Raw genomic sequence first — 20,092 nt, forward strand, 5'->3', positions numbered from 1 at the left:
CGCACACCGTGAAACATGGCCTTCAAATGATGAACCATTGGCTTTACAGATGAAGCCAGGCTTCCTCTGGTGCCCACTGACCCATGGGACATAATACCCACATCACACCACAGCTGCCTGTGCACCAGCAGGTACAGGAAGTGCTCAGTTGGAATATGTTTGATGGAAACTATCTTACACAGCACATATAAGCAAACCCCTTTTCTACTGGATGAGAGTGTATAGCAAGAACCATCACCAGAAGGACTATCAGCTTCCTCACGTGCATGCAATCTCCCATCCAGCAGCCAGCCAATGCTGGAGCAACCTCATTTTGTAACTGGAGCAGTCTCACCCTCCATCACTGCCAGACCCAGCCTTCACAGAGTCAGTCACAGGAACATTTCTTGAAGATGGCACTTAGTTGCCCTCTCCTTTGTATTAATGGTCAGAGTTGGATTCTTCCAGCGTACACCCAGCACTTACCAGCTGGTTTCACAGGACAGCAGAATGCAGAAATGCAGAGCATCTCCTGAGCTCTCCAGTCCCTTGTTTGCTGCAATAGTGTTACCTTAAACACTTGTAGAGATGCCACACAATCTTGTAGTGATAAGTCTTAAGGATGGGCTGACAACAGACACAGCACAAGCTTGCCAAAGCACCTAGACATACTTCAGAAGCTTAAACAGGGACAAATCCCTGCAGCTGACTTCCTAGACAGCACGTGACTCCAAGCATTTGTTTTCATTAGGAAACAACTGTGAATCAAATCACAAAGCCCAGTGACCGTCCTGCACCCTGGACTATATCAACCCACTTGTGATGTGCTAGGGGCAGCCTCACCAAAACCCAGGGCAAACCAGCAGCTGTAGAAGAGCTCTTTGAATTCCTATCCAAAGAGAGCAACTGCAAGCAGGTACAGTTACCTAAGAGGAGAGCTGGGGATGACTTCTGCTGGTATAACATCACTGGGAGGAAGGGTCAGGGCGTGAAGGTCAGGCACAGGAGAGCACCCACAGAATCCAGCCCAGCCCTGTCAAGGTTTGGGTTTAACAAAACAACCCACCCGCCCATACAGCAGCCAACACTGCCTCGCTGGGCAGAGCTGCAGAGAGCACTGCATGAGTGCTTTTTTGTTAGAGACAAAATTATCTAACGAGAGACAATCATGTGGCATTATCATTGAAAGCAGTGTGTGAAAAAGCTTTAAGCCTGTGTATCCTGAAGTCTGCAAACCTCTTTCTCTACCTTTGTACTACACATGTCTCATTTAGCCCGTTTGTTCTGTCCCAGCCAGCAGAGTGAAAGTAGGGTTGATCGATTTGTTAATTACAGTAATTTTATCTTAAATACAGACAGCTGAGTGTTCATCAAGTCACAAATTTGCCTGTTAGTGAGAGACCTCCCCCCAGCTAAATAATTAGGGATAATAGTAAGTGGCTCATAATAAATGCAACCCACAACAACGTGCTCAGAGCACAGCGCTGAACCAGGAGGGCTATTATGGAACCCCAGGTCTATTTCTCCTGTTGAAGAAAACAATGCAGTATCTTTAATTGTCTCTCTTGAAACCCTGGGACAGCTCTGCTGGTTTGTTATAAGCAAAAAGCAATTATTCCACTTTTTGACTGCCTCTTGTGTCCAGATAATGGCTTACTATCGAGCCATCAGCATAGATGATCAGCAGCACAGCATCTTTCTCTGCTTACACTGACAAGGCAAATACAAATTGCTGAGACAGGAGGTAACACAGGTGGGTTACACACCACCCCACCTCTTGATGCTGTTAGAATTCTGAATAAGGCTCAAAATATTTGGTTTCAGATATCTGGGTCTTTCTCCTACATCTAAGAATACTTTCTGATCACAAGAAAAACTCTGCCCAAATCTTTTTCCCATCAAAACCATAAACTAGTTGTAATCTCTGCACATCTAAACCAAACGCTGGCTGTCAGAGTCTGAGGCTAAGCCTGTACATGCACAGCAAGAACTAGTCCCAGAATCACAAATCAGGGGATATAGCAGTGCTTTTTCTCCTCTGTACCAATCACTGTGTTAGCACATGTCCACCTACAATCATGTTCAGAGCCAGACTCAGCTGCCAGCAGTGGAGGAGCCACTGTTCTTCACTTGCAGAATTACCTCACCAGCTGCAAGACCCTGCTGCATTAAGGTAACACTGATATGGGGCTCCCAACATCCTACTCCAACACCCACGGTGGTTGCTTATGCTTCCTCTCTAGTCACAAACAGAACCTGTGCTCCTTAGACTTCATTTGCAAGATTGCAAATACTGAAGGCAAGAGAAGCCTCCCTTTGGTTTTCAGCCATCAAAGGATAAGAAAGCATTGGAGAAGGTTTCTGTTGTCCAGAACAAGGTTTTGATATGAGCAAAGTAACATCAGCAGAGCAAAGAGCAGAGCTCACACGCATTCACGTACCTTCCCAAGCCAGATGTGGGAAGGGAGACCAACCAAAAACCCAACAACAAAAAGAAGCACGCTACCAGAGGTACAGCTACATCTTCCATTCCTGTGCTTTTTCTTCCTATTTCCCTCTTTCACCTCCTAGTTGCTGTTTACCTCTTCAGAATATACCATCCAGGCAAGTAAGGACGACACACTTGACAGCATCCATCACCACTTCAGGTTTCCTTTCAAGAGCTCAGGACAAACGGATTTTTATCTCTTCTCATCACTTTTACTTTCCCTTAGATGGAGTTCAATGACAAAACCAAGTGAGAAAACAGTTCTCTACGTAATATCTCAAAACATTCACCCATGGCCTTAGTTCTTTCTCCAAGGAGAAGGCAGGCAGGAATCGGGTGAACCCTTCTAGGAAATAAGAGCTGCCTACAGAGGGACTTCAGCCCCACAAGTCAGGCAGAAGAGTCAGGACATTGGTGGTGTGCCGAAGAGGAGAGAGCTCCAAGCACACATCCATTGCCCCACTGGTTAAACATACAGTGATTACATGAACATTTCAAGGCTAAGACGTGGCCATGCACTGTAAGAACCTGAGTTATAACCATGTCAGTATAAACATACCTAACTGTGTCTGTCCCCAGACTGGGCGCTAGCTTGCACACACAGACCTGGTGTGTAGAGCCAGACAGGATTTGTAGGGAGCTTGAAAGTTTCATTCCCACAGACACAAGCCAGCAGGCAAACACAGATGCCATTTGCTTTGTTTTCAACAAACAAAGAGTGCACTAGGAAAGGAAAGCAATGGGCTTAATCAAACGCAACTCTTTTTGTTTGTTTGTTTTCGACTGTTTGCTGTCATTTACTTACTTTGCTCTGGGAAGCCTATTTATTTGTTCTCATCTGGTGTTTCCCTCCAAGTGCTGAAACTCCCCTTGTTCCTGTAAAGATCATGTAATGCTGCAGTTTGTTTTTATCCTGAAACAAACTACTTACTGTTAGAGATGCGGTATTTCAGTTCCACTTCATCCACGCAAAGATGAACCAGCATTGGGAGGGTTCTTTCATTCTATGCTGTGTTATCTCAGCGCACCCGACTAAGTTGCATACAGAATAAATCCTGGGCTTTTGTTCTGAGCAGGGGAGATAGCTGTGTAATGATCAATCAAAAAATGCCCTCGAGGATAAGAGAGATTAGTACTTTGATACTACTGAAGATGAATGGGTGAAATGAGCTTGATAAGCTGGTGTTTTCCTCAGATAACTGCTTTGCAAGCCTTCTATGGCCACTCGGATCATCCCCTCATTCCTTTTGTCTCGGGAAAGCACAGCAAGTCCTACTATCAGTGGGACTATCAGTGAGACTGGACAGAATGGACAGACTGGACAGAATGCTATTTTTATCGTTTTTAAATACACAGCAGTGGATTTACGCCGTATTTCATCGTTGAATATCAAACACTTAAATATTATTCATAACCTAACTACGCTATTTCAGCTGCATTCCTGCTCTTCTCAGCCCAAACGGACTGTCCCTCAAGCATGTGTGCAACAGAGCACGTATCAGCAGAGAAGGGACTGAGGGAACATAGAAGACTCATCATGGGATGTGGACATCTTTCCCCCCTTACAATAGAATTTCATCTTTCTGAAGTTGCTCACATTTAGTGCTTGTGAAGGGGACTACAGCCCACCGTCATGAGATCAGCTCCAAACTTCCTCTGGGCTTTCTGAACCCAATATTGACCTTCTCCTCCTCCTGGATCACCTCGCACAGCTGCCCCGCAGGACCATCCGAAGAAGAACCTCAGTTGAAGCTGCAACACAAAAGTCAAACTCACGTAGACTCCAGGTATGTCCATCTCTCTAAAGGCAAGAGGCAAATCCTCCTGGCATTCAAAGACTGCTGCCGTTTACTGGGCTAACTTATTCCCCCAATGAAACTGGAGCCAAGCAGTTTGACTGCATTTTTATTGTTCCACCGATTAAATGAATTTTAAATACAGAATTGAATATCTGTAAAAAAAAAAACCCAAAAAGTTATGAAAAGTCTGCATCCAGAAGCTGGCTGCACAACAGCGATTGTTTGAAACCCATATTTGCTCTTTGGTACAAAATTAGGGGGAAAAAAAAAAACAAACAAAGGATATTCATTGCCTTGCAAGAGATGGCTTTTGTTACTGCTTGTTTTTACATTTCCATGTGTATTTGAGAACTGATATTTGTCTCATGAGATCCTCCAAGCATGTTTATCACAGCACCAATTCACACTGCTTAGTGTTCAAAAGAGAAAGTAAACCCACAAAAAACCCACTCTGCTGTTCACAGAGGCATCGATGCAGTGTTTTCCATCCAGTATGATAGAAAAAAAAAGTTTAAAACCTTTAGAACATGATAGATGAAGAAAAAATGCAAGGATTTGCAAGGCTGCATTTTAGCCTGCAAAGCATCTTTGAGCAGGACCAGGTTCTTCTGTCTTTCTTAAGACGCTCTGACACATCAGGCATCACCTGGAGAATAACATCTCTGGTGTTTGCTCTTCACTGAGCTTCATCACTGCAACAAAGACTTCCAGAAGCGACAGGTGAACGGGTACCCTGGATTTTTAATGCCCAATTTTAAACCAGCTCCATGTTTCAAGAGACACAGAGCATCCAACCTCACGGACAGCAATTGGGCTCTTTTAGGCCCATGTTAAAAACAAGAAAAATTAGAAAGAAGTCCTGATGCTGGGGTGCTGGGTTAGGGGTTGATGGGTTTTTTTCTTTTTTATGCACTATTGGGTTCTTAAAAAGAAATTACTATGAAGATGACCCCTTTAGTCAGTGCATCTGCATCATCTTAACCAGAAATAACGAGTAGACTGACTCCAATATATGCATAAATTCAAGACATCGGCATCACTCACACCATATTCACAACAGGTTAGAAGGAACAACCTATGGCTCACCTATTTCTCATGTATGTTTATCACCAAGAGAAGTTAACCACACAGACAGACAAAGCAGAAAACGAAGTGCTTTGACAATAAAAATCCAAACTTGGAGATAATGAATACGATAATGAACAGGGATAGCTAAACATCAGCCTGAGAAATAAACACACGTGGAAAAGTTCAGACCACAATGGAAGTGAATTCAGTTAAACAACAGAAATAACACTGGAGCTTGTCACTGGTGCAGCTAGGAATTGGCAAACGAAATACTTCGAGTACACACTTGCAGGGCAGCCCTGCTTCTGCCACATGAATAAATATCCAACAGTGTTTAAAAACAGCATAAAAAAAAGGATGTCAGGATGCTCAGGAGCGGTGCGCGTTCTGCTCCCTGTAACTGCATAGTAGGACCCCCTCACGTGAGGTATTTCAGCATCGCTGCAAAGGAGAACTATTTCTGCACTCCTCTTCCAGAAGTGCAGTCTCACTGGAGCTCAGGTCAGATGACAGCTGTGCAATGACACAGTGCAAGTGCTCCGCTCTCCCTTTGGCTCTCTTCAGTCCGCAGCGACCACACTGTGTGGGCTGAAAACAGAGCGGTAATCGGCTCAGTCTGCTACCCACTGTAGTGTCCACGTGGATGGATGCACAGACTTCCATTTCACCACACAGCTTAGTTTTTGCTTTGACAGTCATGTTCATACAGAGCCCTCCAGACAGAGGTTTTCATGCAGCCAGATCAGATTACCAACCTCAGATCCTTCAGAATATTTCCTTGGTTAACTGTTTGATATATAGGTCGTCCAACAGAATGAATGCTTGTTTAATTCTGATCAACAGCAACCTACACATTTGTTCTTGCATTACCAGCAGGCCTGTAAGGGATAGCCACCTCCCCATCCAACTGTGCAGCTGAAAGGCTGCTATCCATCCCATATTGTTTCCCAGGGATGGTCATTTTCTTCTGTTGCATAGATGTATTTAACTGCAGTTATTAAATACAGGACGTCAGCTTTATGTCCCACCTGGCATTTTTGGAAGCATCCTTTTTCATTCTTCAGTACGTAACATTCTTATTAGTGAAACTCAGGATCACAGCTGCTGGTAACGTGCCACAGCCAGTTGTGGCTCATCAGAAGTATACAATTAGTACCATGGCACATCAGACTGTCTCTCCTCCAAGACACAGATGCGATCGAAAGAAAGAGCAAATCCAGAAGAAACAAATGTTTTACCATCTTCAAGAGATGCTGCTCCTCTTTGTTGTAGAACAGCTGTAGCTTTGTTTGCAGGGTGTTTGGAGGGCTTTTTATTTGTGAATAATGATAATCCCGCAAATTCTACTACATAATGATAATTGGTGCTGGTTATTGACTCCCCTGTTCACATGTGCGCTTTTGTACTCTCAGCCAGCTGTCCTGGAAGTAGGAAATAAATCTGTTTTTGCCTCCAAAGACACAAGCATCGTCCACGCCTGTGGCTGTACCAGGAACATCTCTATGGCTTTCTCTTGCCTTCCAAGAACTTCAGCCAAATGCTCTGTATGCTTCCCTTAGAACATCCGAGGATATGATGGGTTTTGCTTAATGATCCACTCAGCATGCGGATTGATATGATACAAGTCTAAGAGGTAAGTGTCTGGATCCAGACAGTGTTCACCTATAAGAACAAGAAATACAGAAAAAAAGCATATCTTATCTCCTTAGTCCCATTTTTACTACATTTTCCCCTTAAAAACTGGTATTTGTCCACATTCATATTAATATTACAACCATTCAGAAGTGCTTCAACAATCTGACAAAGTTTCAGTTCTTTATATTGAAATGGATGTGTGTTTCTTAAAGCTATACGAAGTCCAAGCTTAAATTGGTGAAAGGTACTCCAGTACCCAATCACTTTAGCACGTGATCAAATCCAGTAGCTGAGACCAAGTTGTTTCCAGTATGATGGAGTTTTCCTTCCATAGACACTGTTATGAGAAATACTAAGAGGTGGCCAAATCACTCCAGTAGACAACAGTCTTTGGAACCAGCTATAACAGGACATAGGAATTCCCACCTACTTTCAGACCTCCCTAACCTGCTGCTGGTACAACCACACTCAAATTTCCTTTCCATTTGATGACGTTACCCTATTCTTAGAGGAAATCATATGAACATCAGCAGCTCGTTTAACTACTCACTTAGAGAAGCTTCCACCCAAGCTGGTTCTTTTGCAAGAAAGTTTATTGGTAAAGGAAGGCATGTTGACTTTGTAAAGGAAGACAGTTGCTCTTTGCCATAGATGAGGTTAACCCACATTTGTTCCCTTCTAACTTTCAGAGGCCCCTCCAATTCTCATCATTTTCAAGAAGAACTCCCTCCTACCACAGGCTAGACATAAAAACTGGATATCAAAGAGGTTATTTCCAGTTACCATCCAGACTCACCAATATTGCCTCCCACTTCATATAGGAGCAAGTTTGTGCACTCCATGGAGTTGTTACTGCAGAAAGAAAAAAACACACTGAAGTTAACAAAGCTCCGTGAGAGGCAAGTTAGGTTGTTTAGTAATGTTTCTTCCAAACCAGCTGCTCACAGTGCAGAGGTCAGCAATGGTCAAGGAAGCTACAGTGCTATGCAGTACAGCAACCTTGTCAGTCCTCCTGAAGCATGCAGCTGAAACCAAAAGTAGTGCATAAAACAAGCCAGATGGTGGTTATGAGAAGCATGTTACATACAAATGCTATTCAACAAGATAAAAAAGGCACAAATGCCAACATTCATTGACAGCATTCCTTCAGAGCCAATGGCTGGTTCAAGAGAATTTCATCCACAGGAAGACGTCAGTAGCTGCTGCAGCTTCTTACTGAGATCCTAGTTACCAGCTGCCCCATATTCAGCCAACTCCCCATACGCTCTCTTTGTCAAGATGTCTGCTGCCCAGGGACATAGCCAGGGGATGCTCTGACACTTTACCTACTGAATACTGTCTGCATGCCTGATGGCTTGAGAAGTTGTTTTCTTCACCTGTTGGGTTATTTCAGCAATTCATCATTGGAGCACAGGAGGGAACTGTAGAGCATCCTTTAGGGAACCCATACATTAACCTGTGCATGCTGGAAATACTGTTGCAGACAAGTAATGTGCCCAGGTGATGTTTTTCCCTAGGAGACCTACAAAGGGTCTCTTTTGCAGGGTCAATGTTATTCCACTTTTCTTTCTCCCCAGCAAAGCTTTTCACATGCTGCTGCAGCTCACTTGCCTTCCAGCACAGCAGACAGGACCACCACCCTGCTGCCAGCTTGAGCACAGTGATGGAACCACTCAGCTGAACTAATATTTGTCTGCCCTATCCAATATACCATTTATAAAACAGAGAGCAGTCTAACAGCTCAACATGTCACCATACTAGCTCTACTAGAGAGCAGAAAATACAATCACTACATCACCAGATACTTACATACTTTTAATAAGCAGAGAAAAAGCCACTTACCACTTGAGGAGGTTGACCGTGTTAACAATATTCCAGCCATTCTGGCACAGGTTCTTCTGAAACTGCCTCAGGACATCAGCAACTCTCGTAGCGTTGTTCAAATGCACTTCAAGGGAATCCTTGAGGAGAAGCGAAGCGTGGACTTTCACAACCTTGGAAGGCTGAACAAGGAAGGCAGAACCAAAGAGAGTAAAGTGCTTAAAAAAAAATACTTTGCTATTGGCAAAAACATCAGGTTTCAAAGCAGATTGGAGAATGTGAAGAATGAAATGCACCCAGACGGCTTTTCAGAGCATTTATGTTTGCTTATTTCACATACCAGAGAATGGAAGCATCAAGGTGAGCATTACAGGAAAACCAGTTTATAGTTTGTCAGTGTTCTGTTCGGGGAGCAAAGCACTGATCTCGATCAGTGTGTTCTGGTGCTCTCTGCTGTTCAGATCTGGCACTTACAGGCTTTCATGACATTAGATTGGTCAGAATATATTTTGAAAACCTGTTTTCCATTGCCTGATAGATTTATTTGGGAATTTTAAAAGCAGGAATAGGAGCTTAGGGAGTAGAACAGTCTTACAGACTATTTTAGAACCAAAGGTAATTTCAGAAGGGGAGCAGAACTGCTACAGAACAGAGTTGAGCGTCATTTTGTCAAACCATTTTCAACAGCTCTTCCGTGAACCGCCTTTTCAAAGCTGTTGTACAGAACACTGAACCACTCCAATTGGGTCTGGTCTGATGCAAGACAATTTTGCAGTTCTAGATCTTCTGTAAAAGCAGCACTGCATGCCAAGACAATTAGGAAGCACTGCTAGCACAGCTCCAAGCATGGAGTCATCTGCTGGGTACCTGAACTGTACCTTCACTCAGCACCTTCAAGAGTGACATGGATCTGTAACCAGGCTAATTGGGGGCATACTTCTCAGTATGCCACGTGGTACAGAATGGTGGCAGATGTATTGGCTTGTGAGAACACAAACTCTTCTTCAGCTCTGCAGATTTGAACCCTCCACATACTACTCCTAATTGTAGGCTTCATCTTGCTCACATCCTTAGGTGTCCCAGCATCACCACTGCTGCTACTGATACCTAACATCCAGCACTACATAATAGAACCTAGCTGTTACAGACTGACTTGACTAATTCAAGTAATAGTGTCAATCAAAAAAGAACAACTGATATTCAAATAGATCTGGTAGCAGCGCCCATTTAAAAGCCTCAGTTAGCACCAGCACAAGAGGTGGAATACAGCAGTTTCACTTCTCTTGAAAGAGAAGAAATGTTCTCTAACCCCTCCATACACATAAGCAGCATTGTGGAGCAAAATGATTCAAAACGTCTTCCCTTCTCCTGAGAATACGCAGCACCTCCAGTGTTTTTCAGTCTGACATGTAACCCAACAGCAGGCACACCAAATCAGTTTTTGTGGGTACAACTCAGGCAGAAGAGTTTGGAAGCTCCTTCTCACAGTTCTGCAGATTTTTCTCCCTCTTGCTATACACAGAGCATCACTCCTTAAAGCTTCCCATGCTCTCATGAAAGGATTTCAAAGAGAAAATGTTTGTCACTTATGGAAGGAACCAGCTTTTCCAAGTCTTATCTCACCTCCGCTTGATTCTTTTCCACTTTGTCTTTATCAGCATGAATCTTCCGCAGCAGATTTTTTAACCTCTTGTCACAGAACTGATACCTTTTACTATTGCTCTCATTAAGTTTTCTCACTTGAGCTACCAGAAAAGAGGAGACCTGAGCAGCAAAGAAGGGAAAAAATAGGAATTAAAGCAAACCAAGCAGAGATGTGAATGCCACTTAAAAACCCAATTATTGCTTTATGACCTCCCTAAATAGACAAAACATCCATATACCTTGGAAACACGTAGCCCTGGACTGCAGCCACAGGTTTGGTCTGCAAACATTTAAATCCTCTGAAATTTCCAGTACTACCCTTTCCCCTAGCCCAGTTCCAGGCAGAACAAGACACTGCTGCATCATATTGCACAACACTCATGAAACTCACCGTCCAGAGCAAATCCTGATAATGGATCATCATCCGCACCACATCAGCTGCCCCCTCTGCCAGCTGTTTCTCCTTCCCTTCAGGAATCTTGTTTGGTAGCCCTTTGTGCATGAAGAGGTTTGGGGCCATGACTGTGGAAACGTTCCAGAGATTCATTTTGTTGTTGTTCTCCCTGGAAACTACTTTGCTGAGAAATTCAAGTAGAGCCTAAAGAGAAGGGCAGCGACTCAAGTTATTCATTCCTAATAACACAAGAAATTAGAGTTGCAATTGCTGAGTAGAACATCCAGTCAGCATCTTTCCTAGAGACTTGTGAGAAAACCCAATTCTCTAGACAGGAAGTATAGTAGCCAATTTCTAATACTAGGATAACAACAAATAGCTAAACTGAGCAGGGAGATAGTTTGTCCAGCACTCATCAACAAGAAGAGACTGTATGTTTGTGAAACAGATATTATCTTATTTCTCAACTAGCAGCAATTTACAAATTTCAGCTGTAAAAGTTACAGAATCCAAAGACAACCCTCTCTTCCTCCAGTATCCTCCAAAGCCATTCTCAGATGTGGAAAAAAAATCCCTTTGGATTACAACTCTTCTGCCCCACACCTTCACCAGAGCTATGATGGACATCAGATCATCTTTGATGGTATCATGTGTTCCAGCTCTCTAACCTTTGCAGGGTCCTAAGTCAGCCTTGGCATCACTATCCAGAAGTTGAACTACTTAGCAAAAAGGGAGCAGCAACAAAAAGAAGCCACACAGTTCTTATCCAGTGCAGTGCCATACAGATCCTGCACTGCCTGCGAAGCTGATCCACCAGTATTAATCTCTCAAAAAGCAATAGGAAAACAGGTTTGAAGTGCGTCCTGACCAAAAAACAAGGCTAAGAAACTATAAACTATGCAGTATTTTTTTTATTTAAAGGGAAACTGCATCTTCGATGGAAAACAACAACAGCACAAAGCATGAATCAGAAGACTGAATCTCCTCCTCTGTGTCTTAGTGTATCACAGACCATACAAGAGCTATACACCTTCCACTCCATATAGAAGGGCTTTAGTACACTGAGAAGGAAGAGAACATTTCCAAACATGGTGTAAAAATCCCTCGAAGACTACACAGATTCCCACTGCTCTTCTGTTTGCACCAGGAAGGCAGATGTGCTTACATTATGTTCACTGTCCAGCCTGGAGACCTGCCTGCTGCCCCCAGCTCCCCTGTGCCCCATCACAGGTAATGAATGCACATTATCTATATCCCCCTTTTTAAAAGCTGATAGAGATCTGAGAATGAACACAGGGAACAAGAACATGAGTTTTCCATTAAATCAAGAACAAGCAGACTCACCTTTAGAGTGTTTCTGTTGGGCTCTGGCAGAATCAGGATCAGGAGGTTCAGAGCCTGCAACCTTTGCTTCAGGTCTGGAATATCTACAGAGTGAAAGCAACAAGAAGATTCAAGCTTCTGACACAGCTCTTACTGAAAACAGAAACTGTGTTTCCGAGTCACAGACTGAGAGCAGGGATAAGGCAATTACTTATGGTAGTGTTTTCCATCACTAAAACAGCATCTCAAATCCTAGAAGTTAATTAAGCTCATACAGCCCTTCTGGGGTGAATTATCTTTGTTCTGGAGGACTGATTGGCTTTAGAGCACACAGTCTACCAACAGCTCATCAAAAGACTTCACCTTCCACTTTTTATAAAAAAAAACAAGTAAAATAAAAGTTGTATGCTCAGTTGGCTCAACGCATTTAAATCCCTTATCAAAGCACAAGCCTCAAAATAAGATGCTTGCAGAACACGACAGACCAAAATCATGCACTCCAGCCAGTTGCCATAGGTCAGTCTTCATGTCCTTATTTATCAGGTTGGCCTAATTTCTGTAGTAACACTGCAGCCTCAAATGAAGCAACGTAATTTGTTTAGGACGGTATTCCTGCACAAAAATTGTCTATATACCCAAGCACTAGCAACAAAGACTCTGAGATAGACACATAATAGTACACGTCACACCTCACAAAGTGAGTTCATCTGGTAACAGTGCATATCCTGCTCTGCATTCCCATTAAATCCACATTCTAACAGCACACCTGACAGGAGAGCCCAATGTTAGAAAAAGCACAAACTCAAAAAAACAATATAAAACAACCAAAGAGGAACTCACTTTGCACAGCAGCAAAGGCAGGAAGATATTCTGCTGTCAGCAGAGGGGCAGGCAGCTCTCTTATGAATCTTTTCAGCAGCCCAGATACATCATTCTGGTGGACTTCATCCCAGCGGAAAAGGCCACTATAGAAGTCCCTTTCTAGCTTCTGTTCCAGGCTCTAGAAATAATAATTAAAATAAGCATTACACGCCTCAAAACACATTCTATATTCTACAGCTGAACCCATTAGGTCAAAAGACCGCAGATACCCCCAGTGCAGGTACTCCCACATTTCCCAGGGATGGACATTTCTAATCGTACAGAGAAGGAAGACAAGCAGTCTGAGTTAGACTCTCGTTGGAGACCTGCTACAGCAATGTGCTCCCTCATCACCTGCAACATTCCCAAAGAATAAGTAAAGAGCTCTGTACCTTGATTCTAGTCTGCGACCCAGAAACTCTCAAAATGCCCTCTGTTTCAAGTCCTCTCTTTTCTAAACAGGACAGCAGCTATTAAAAGGGAAAGAAGAAAGTTCTTAGGTACACAGGATGAGAAGTCAGCCCCTCCTTAGTAAGGGCCTCAAAGGCTTTCTAGCTCTGAGCATCAGAAGAGCAAATGAAATGGTAAGAAAACTTACTGCCTGGAGTAAGAGAGGGACCTTCGTGTTGGGGAGCAGCTTCTGGTCATTTTCCAGCAAGGTGTTGAGTGGAACTCCAAAGAGTCTTTTCTCTACAACAGAAACAATGTGTTTTCAGTCTGTACCACCATTAAAAATAGCGTCAATGATACTGCAGACTAAGATAGCACATTTTGTAAGCACTGGAGAAAAAAAGGAACCATTGATAGGACAAATGGATGTGATAGAGGTAAATGTGGAGCTATAGGTCTTGGTAGCACAACCCAGTGATTCCAGAAGAAACCGATTAAGGCAAAAACAACTGTCACAAGGTTTCTTATCAAACACCGTCCCTGCTTTAACACTTGGAATCCAAACTTATGAGAAGATCTCAATGTTAAAAAAGGCACAAAATGGAAGGGAAAAAAAAAATTCAAGGCAACATACAACTGACCTGTTGTTTTCAGTTTTGCTGCCTTGTTTCTCTTCAATTCAAAGCCTAGAACATCACAAAGAGCTGTTAGTTCAATAAGGGCCAGCGTGGGGATCTTCTTCATGTCCTGAGCAGATAGATCTCCAATCCTGGTCACTCCTAGTCTGCCCTTGGGGATCTTAAATTTCTAAAGGAAAACACATATAAAAGGTTCAGTACAAGCAGCACTACCAGTCCTTCCAATTATCAACTTCTGTGACATTCTTACCATTGCTTACCACTAACCAGCTACCTACACATTCTCCTACTTTCAATACTAGACAAATAACCAGAATGACTTGTACTGCTACTCAACCCACAGCTCAAGAAACGTATCCTCTTTTCAGCATTACTCTTTAAACGTATTTCAGATCCCAGTTTCCTAAATTAATGAAAGCCATTCCTATTGGCTTGAGCCTTGCAAGCAGTCCAATACATCTGCAGAAGATAAATGTTTGGCAAATAAGACAAGTAAGACAATAGAGACCCATCACAACACTACCACAGAGGATGTTCTCAAAATCTGATCATATAATTTAATCAAACACCTTGCACCATTTTCAGCAAGACAACCTAATAAAGCTTTAACACAGAAAATTCCTATACTTACAGTTAACACATTTCCATCCTTTATTCTTTTAGATTCAGGCAGGAATGACCCTTTGAGCAGGACAGCTGCTTGCTCTGAGTAGGCAATGTCCATGTTGAACACCTCCTCTTTTCCAGGGTTTCGAACTGTGCAGGAGTAATCCTGGCTTTCTGCTACAGAGGAGAAAATGTCTTGAAGTTCAAAAAGCTAAAAGGTGAAGCTCAGAAAACAAGTGTGTTAAAATAGCAGTTTCAAACAGATTTGGGGATAAGCACTTTTGGTAACAAGGATATTAGCATTTGAAAAGAGTGCTGTCATAGCACAGTCCTGTGACTGATCGGTGAGGTAAGTAAGATTAGTTTAAAGCCATAAATGTAATCACCAGGTCAACGGTAAGACATGAGTATCACCTGAAATTAAAGGACATACCTATGGCCTTTAATTAACTTCTCTTTATGCAATTGTGTATGTTGTTCATAGAAATTCACCTGTTCTTTGCCAGAATGATTTTCTTTGCATCTTCTAATTGCTTTGCTGATGATTTAGCATCACCTTGAGTGATAGTTCCTAACAGCACTAGGTGCTGGAGAAGTTTACTGAACCCACAGCTGTGGATAAGCATGTATTTAAAAGAAAAACACGTTTCTGCATCCCTGACAGCAAGCAGCATTATATAAAGCAGTGCACACTACTTAATGGTCATAGCCTTCAAAAAAAGAAACAGAGCTGCTCAAGTTCAGAGCCCAAACAGTGTAACTCCTCTTCCAGTTGCAGCTCTGCTTCAGATCCTGCTTCCCTTCCAATCCTGCTTCACAATGAAAAACTCCTCCTTACGTTTCTGAACATTTGCAGTCCGTAGATTGTGCAGCAGCAGGTCTGGGCTGGGCTCCTCTTTTTCTTTTCCCGTCTCCTGAAAAGTAAACCACAGCATACTCATCGGAACAAGGCAGGACAGAAGTCATTATGACAACAATTTGATTTTGGGAGGAAAAACAAAACAAAAACACACAAAAAAACACCTTTAAGAAAATGCTGCTCAAGCTTAGGACTGCAAGACTGCTCCGAAATTAACAATTATTGAATGAATAGCAATTCGGTGACTTGAAAGGCAGATGGAAAACAGGTGAGTAGATGACTTTCCACACTATTAAACTAATCTGTAATTTCAGATAATCAGCAGCCAATTTCTTTCCTTTTATTAAAGCACTGCAAGGCTTACAGTACCAACCAAACTCCATAGGAACTGGTCACTGCCTTTGACCACAAGATCTCCTTCATGCAAAAGGAACACAGAAGCAGACATCAGTACCTAAAAGCTTCCCATTAAGGCTTTATGGTAACCAACCTCCTCAGGTCTAAAGTGCGCTTTTAAACACTTAAGGAGACATTTGGCAGTCAACTCTACTAATAAAAACCCTGCTTTCTCTGGAGCTAGCCAGAACGCAAGGAAATATGTTGTTACCAAAGCAACTTTCTGTGAACCAGTTCGTAACACAGAGAAGTTGTTGACTGACAACTGAGAGCCAAAAGAAACCTGCAATAGGTCATCACAAATTGACAGAAGGGTTGATCTGTAGAGAAGGTGTACTATATGCTTAAAGCAGGCACACAACTGATGAGTTTACCATGAAAGAATGCCAATTCAGTTAGCATCTGTAGCTAAATGGCACCAAAAAAGTCACTTCAGAATATTGGCTTGGATTTACTTGCTCTGACTTTTAAGTGCAAATATGAGCAACCTAGCAAGCAGGCATATAAGATTAAGGGCTCAGAAATCTCTGTTCCTATATGATACCTGGTACAACAGGCTTCTATTTAATGTGCAAGTTTGGAAACTTGCTGAATTTCAGTCGAAGGACTTAAGACAGCCTTGCAGCTGGAATAAAATGTCAGGGGACGAAGGAAACACAAGAGGGCTCCAAACAACATCAGTGCTCCCCAAGGCTGCGGTGCTGGAGGTGCTGTGCAGCCTTCCAGTGGTCTCTAAGAAGATATGAATCTGTGTGGTTTGCAGCAATTCTTTCTCAATGCTGCAACCTAGATGCAGAAATTCCACAATCTCAGCTCCATTTCAGCATAAAAGATGAAGCTGTCAGCCTTGGAAATGAAAGCAGCCCTGGGCCCAGATGGCCAAGACAGCTACCATGGGGCAACAGAGCCTCTCAGGAGCTTCCACTCAATCAGCCAACATACCCCAGAGCCGACCACTCCAAAAATGTCTCTGACATCCCTCACAGGAGGTTTGTTCTTCCTCCTCCGTGAGCGGGAGTAGGTATCCAGCCTCCGCTGCACGGCAGCAGCCTGGGTCTTCGTCAAGGTGGAGAGCAGCGCGTTGTCGCTTTCTGAGCCATGGTCCCCAATGAGGTCTGAGAGCCCCGCGTCCTGGAGCCACTCCGCTTCGGCCTCTCCCTCTGTGAGGCAATGGATGAGGAGGGGGAGCAAGAAGAGAAAGAAAAGCAATTTGAGTACTTGAAACATCAGCAAACCAGAAGGCTGAGCCCCTCCCTCCCCAGGGGGCAGTGAGACATCACTGGGTGCCACAGCATCTGTGGGATGCCAGGGCTGTTCTCCAAGATCTGATTTTATTTGTAGGCACCATCACTACTCTGCTGTCTTACACTTGTAGCACATTGCTACCCACACAGACAACAGCAGGAGTATTATTCTTACTCCACACCTCCACTCTGTGTCTATTCAAAACATCACTAAAATTAAAGATCACTCCTGCTCCAAAGTGAAGTGTGAGAAGTCTGGAGACAGTAATAGCAGCATTTTTCTAACAAGCTCACTACACTCCATTCCTCAATATAAAGCTGCACTTCAAGCACAGAAGGATGCCTCCCTTATTGGACGTGCCTTTTGTGCAAGTGAGAAAGCGCCCTGAGCAAGGCAGTTACTTGAAATCCAGGGATAAAAGAAGCAATTTAGGAGCTGGCTTCAGCTTTTACAGAGCGAACACCAGAGGGCCTGTGCCCCTTTTCAGTTCTAGGCACATTCATTCACTGCGGGCAGCTCCAGCACAGCTCTGAAGTCATACTGGGAGAAAGAAAAATCACAACTGAACTGACTGAAAGGGAATAGTTCATTCCCATTCCTCCTTCCTGAAGGACAATGATATTTCCTCTACTATCACAGCTGCTCAGGCACGATTTCATTATTGTTGCATCCATAATGAAGCTACACAGGTCTTTCTGGGAGATTAAATCATTTAACCTTTCTGTGGAGACCAATGTCATGTCACAGCACCTGCAAACATCCTCAGAAGGCTGAAAAAGAGCTGAGCGGAGCAACGATATCTTTTTGCAAGCTGCATGAAAGCAGAACCCTGTTCAGCATCACATCATCGTACACAGAGCTGCACCTGCAGAAACATGGCTAACTTTCCTACGTGGTCTTAACTTTGGTTACTTGCCATGCCCAGCATGAACTTTGGTTACATGTCATGTCTACAGAAGCTGACAGCATCCCCACCGGTCCTGTTCAGGTGGGTACAGCTCCTCACGCATGCGTAGGGTTGGACTCCTGCCCCATTTAAGAATTGTCCCTGTACAGATCTTTGTGATTTCACAGAAGCACAGCGTGCAAAAGACTTCTCAGTTATTTTTTCCTTGAGAACTACAGGAAGTTGGTGTATGGCTTGCAAGTTTTGAGAATATCCAAATCCAGTCATAACAGGAAACGAATGCAATACACAATACCGACCAGAAGACCATAAATCGGACATCCGCTTGAGCCTATTGCCCCACCTGATGCCAAAGCACCTCAGATGTTAATTTATCCACTTAGTATTTTTGGCCTGATTATGTTTACTGGTAACACAAAGGGAAACAATTAAAATAGGTTATTTATGGGGAGAAGAGGAAAGCCAGAGTGGAGCAGGTCTGAACTGAGAAGTCCATAGAAGTTTGGCTGCAGATTGAAGTCTGGAGGGTTGTTAACATCTGCTTTGTGAGACCCAGATAAGCAACGCTTGGGGAGACACGACTGGGAATAAACATGCAAAACTAAACACTGCCATTTACAAGAACTTATTTGAAACATGAGCTAACCAAAACCAGAATTTCTAATAGCAATTATGTTCCATTTCACAGAAACTGAATGACAGCCAAGCATTGTGCAACATCAGACAAAATATTAAGAGAAACTTCCCACTTGTTTTTCAAAGGAAGAGGGGAATCAGTCTTTGCAGACACTTCTCAGACATGACTACACCTTACACGGGTAACAACAGATATTTCAGTGCCCCCACCACACACAGTGCATACATTATCAATCTGCTGTGCCATCAGACCACGGAGCCAGCTGGAACAGACAGCTAGGGAAGAACGACACTCCTCTTGCCTCAGGAAAAGGCTCCTTTTTGCTTGTAGGGGAGGCCACAGGCAGCAAACACCAACAGCTTTCTGCTGGCCCAGTTCTGCCAGGCTGCACTCCCGCCTCCTGCTAACAACTGGTCACAGGCAGCTTCCCATTGTGCCACCCCTGACAGTGCTCACACAGGAGACCAACGTTTCCAACTGGGTCAGCATGTTTGCAACGCCTTATCTCCACGCAGCCTCCATGCCGTCTCCTTTCTGTGATTGCAATCAGGGATTTGTCACACTGAGCCTTACCACCTCCAGACTGAGCTGATAGCTGCTCCCCCAGCACGGCTTCTCGGGCAGGATGCAAACAGCCACAGTGCCTTTGGCTCAGAGCATCCGCGCTGCATCGCCACCTGCCCGCACTCCAACCAGAGATTGCAAAGACATGAAAGCCAGAAGGCACCAGCCAAGCCCGGCTCCCTACATGTACACCAGCCTGAAGGTTCCCCTCGCTACTCACACTTTGAGCACTATGCACATTTGACTGAACTCCTTCCCAAAGGCGCCCACAGGCCGAGCATACTGCACTGCTTCCCCAGCCTGCTAGGAAGGCTTCTTGACTTGGAGCATCATTTCGAGTCTGTCTGGTTACAACTGCTGATTAACCAGTTAGCTCTTACCTATGAGATTAACACACAGCATTAAAGGAAACTTTTCCTTGTGTCCCTGCTTACACGCAGCTAACAGATTGCCTCTAGCATATCAGTATTTCGGATATCCTAGACAGCCTTTCATCTAATAGTATAGGGCTGCTTCTCCAGAGTCTCCTCCCTGACGCACTCAGTTTCTGAGTCACTTCTTTATCTCTTTCAGTTCTAAAGCACTTAAATCCTTTATGTAGGGACAGTGGCAGTGAGCCTTGAAGTTCACAGTGCGTTGCTCAATGTAGTCAACACAGACTACCTACTTGCCCCATTCTTCAGTGCCCTTTTATGATCCCAGGATAGCTGTTCGCCCTTCCCAAGGGCATCACACTAGGAGTTCCACTCAAACACTTCCCCATTACACATGGATCCTCCCCAGGCCAGAACCACAGCTGCAGTCTGTACGGGCTGCAGTCACAGCCCAGAATGAACAC

At 43.7% G+C, this 20,092-nt stretch overlaps 1 protein-coding gene across 4 annotated transcripts in view; it reads right to left on the reverse strand.

The window, feature by feature from the left end:
- Positions 1–4,356: 4,356 nt before the first annotated feature.
- ARHGAP40 (Rho GTPase activating protein 40) overlaps positions 4,357–20,092 on the reverse strand; it is a 38,718-nt gene continuing 22,982 nt past the window's right edge. For 2 of the 4 annotated variants that reach the window (XM_046902822.1, XM_015296352.4), the window contains exons 3-15: positions 16,844–17,061; positions 15,485–15,560; positions 14,672–14,823; positions 14,044–14,209; positions 13,611–13,702; positions 13,405–13,482; positions 12,992–13,151; positions 12,173–12,255; positions 10,826–11,032; positions 10,414–10,554; positions 8,812–8,972; positions 7,766–7,821; positions 4,357–6,996 (exon numbers count right to left, since the gene is read on the reverse strand). In XM_046902822.1, the coding sequence (XP_046758778.1) occupies positions 6,890–6,996; positions 7,766–7,821; positions 8,812–8,972; positions 10,414–10,554; positions 10,826–11,032; positions 12,173–12,255; positions 12,992–13,151; positions 13,405–13,482; positions 13,611–13,702; positions 14,044–14,209; positions 14,672–14,823; positions 15,485–15,560; positions 16,844–17,061 (1,697 nt within the window). In that variant the 3' untranslated portion in view covers positions 4,357–6,889. The remainder of the gene's footprint in view (positions 6,997–7,765; positions 7,822–8,811; positions 8,973–10,413; positions 10,555–10,825; positions 11,033–12,172; positions 12,256–12,991; positions 13,152–13,404; positions 13,483–13,610; positions 13,703–14,043; positions 14,210–14,671; positions 14,824–15,484; positions 15,561–16,843; positions 17,062–20,092) is intronic. The other 2 variants (XM_015296353.4, NM_001145016.2) reach the window with 2 other exon arrangements.

Source organism: Gallus gallus, chromosome 20, assembly GCF_016699485.2.
Source record: "Gallus gallus isolate bGalGal1 chromosome 20, bGalGal1.mat.broiler.GRCg7b, whole genome shotgun sequence".
NCBI lineage: Eukaryota > Metazoa > Chordata > Aves > Galliformes > Phasianidae > Gallus > Gallus gallus.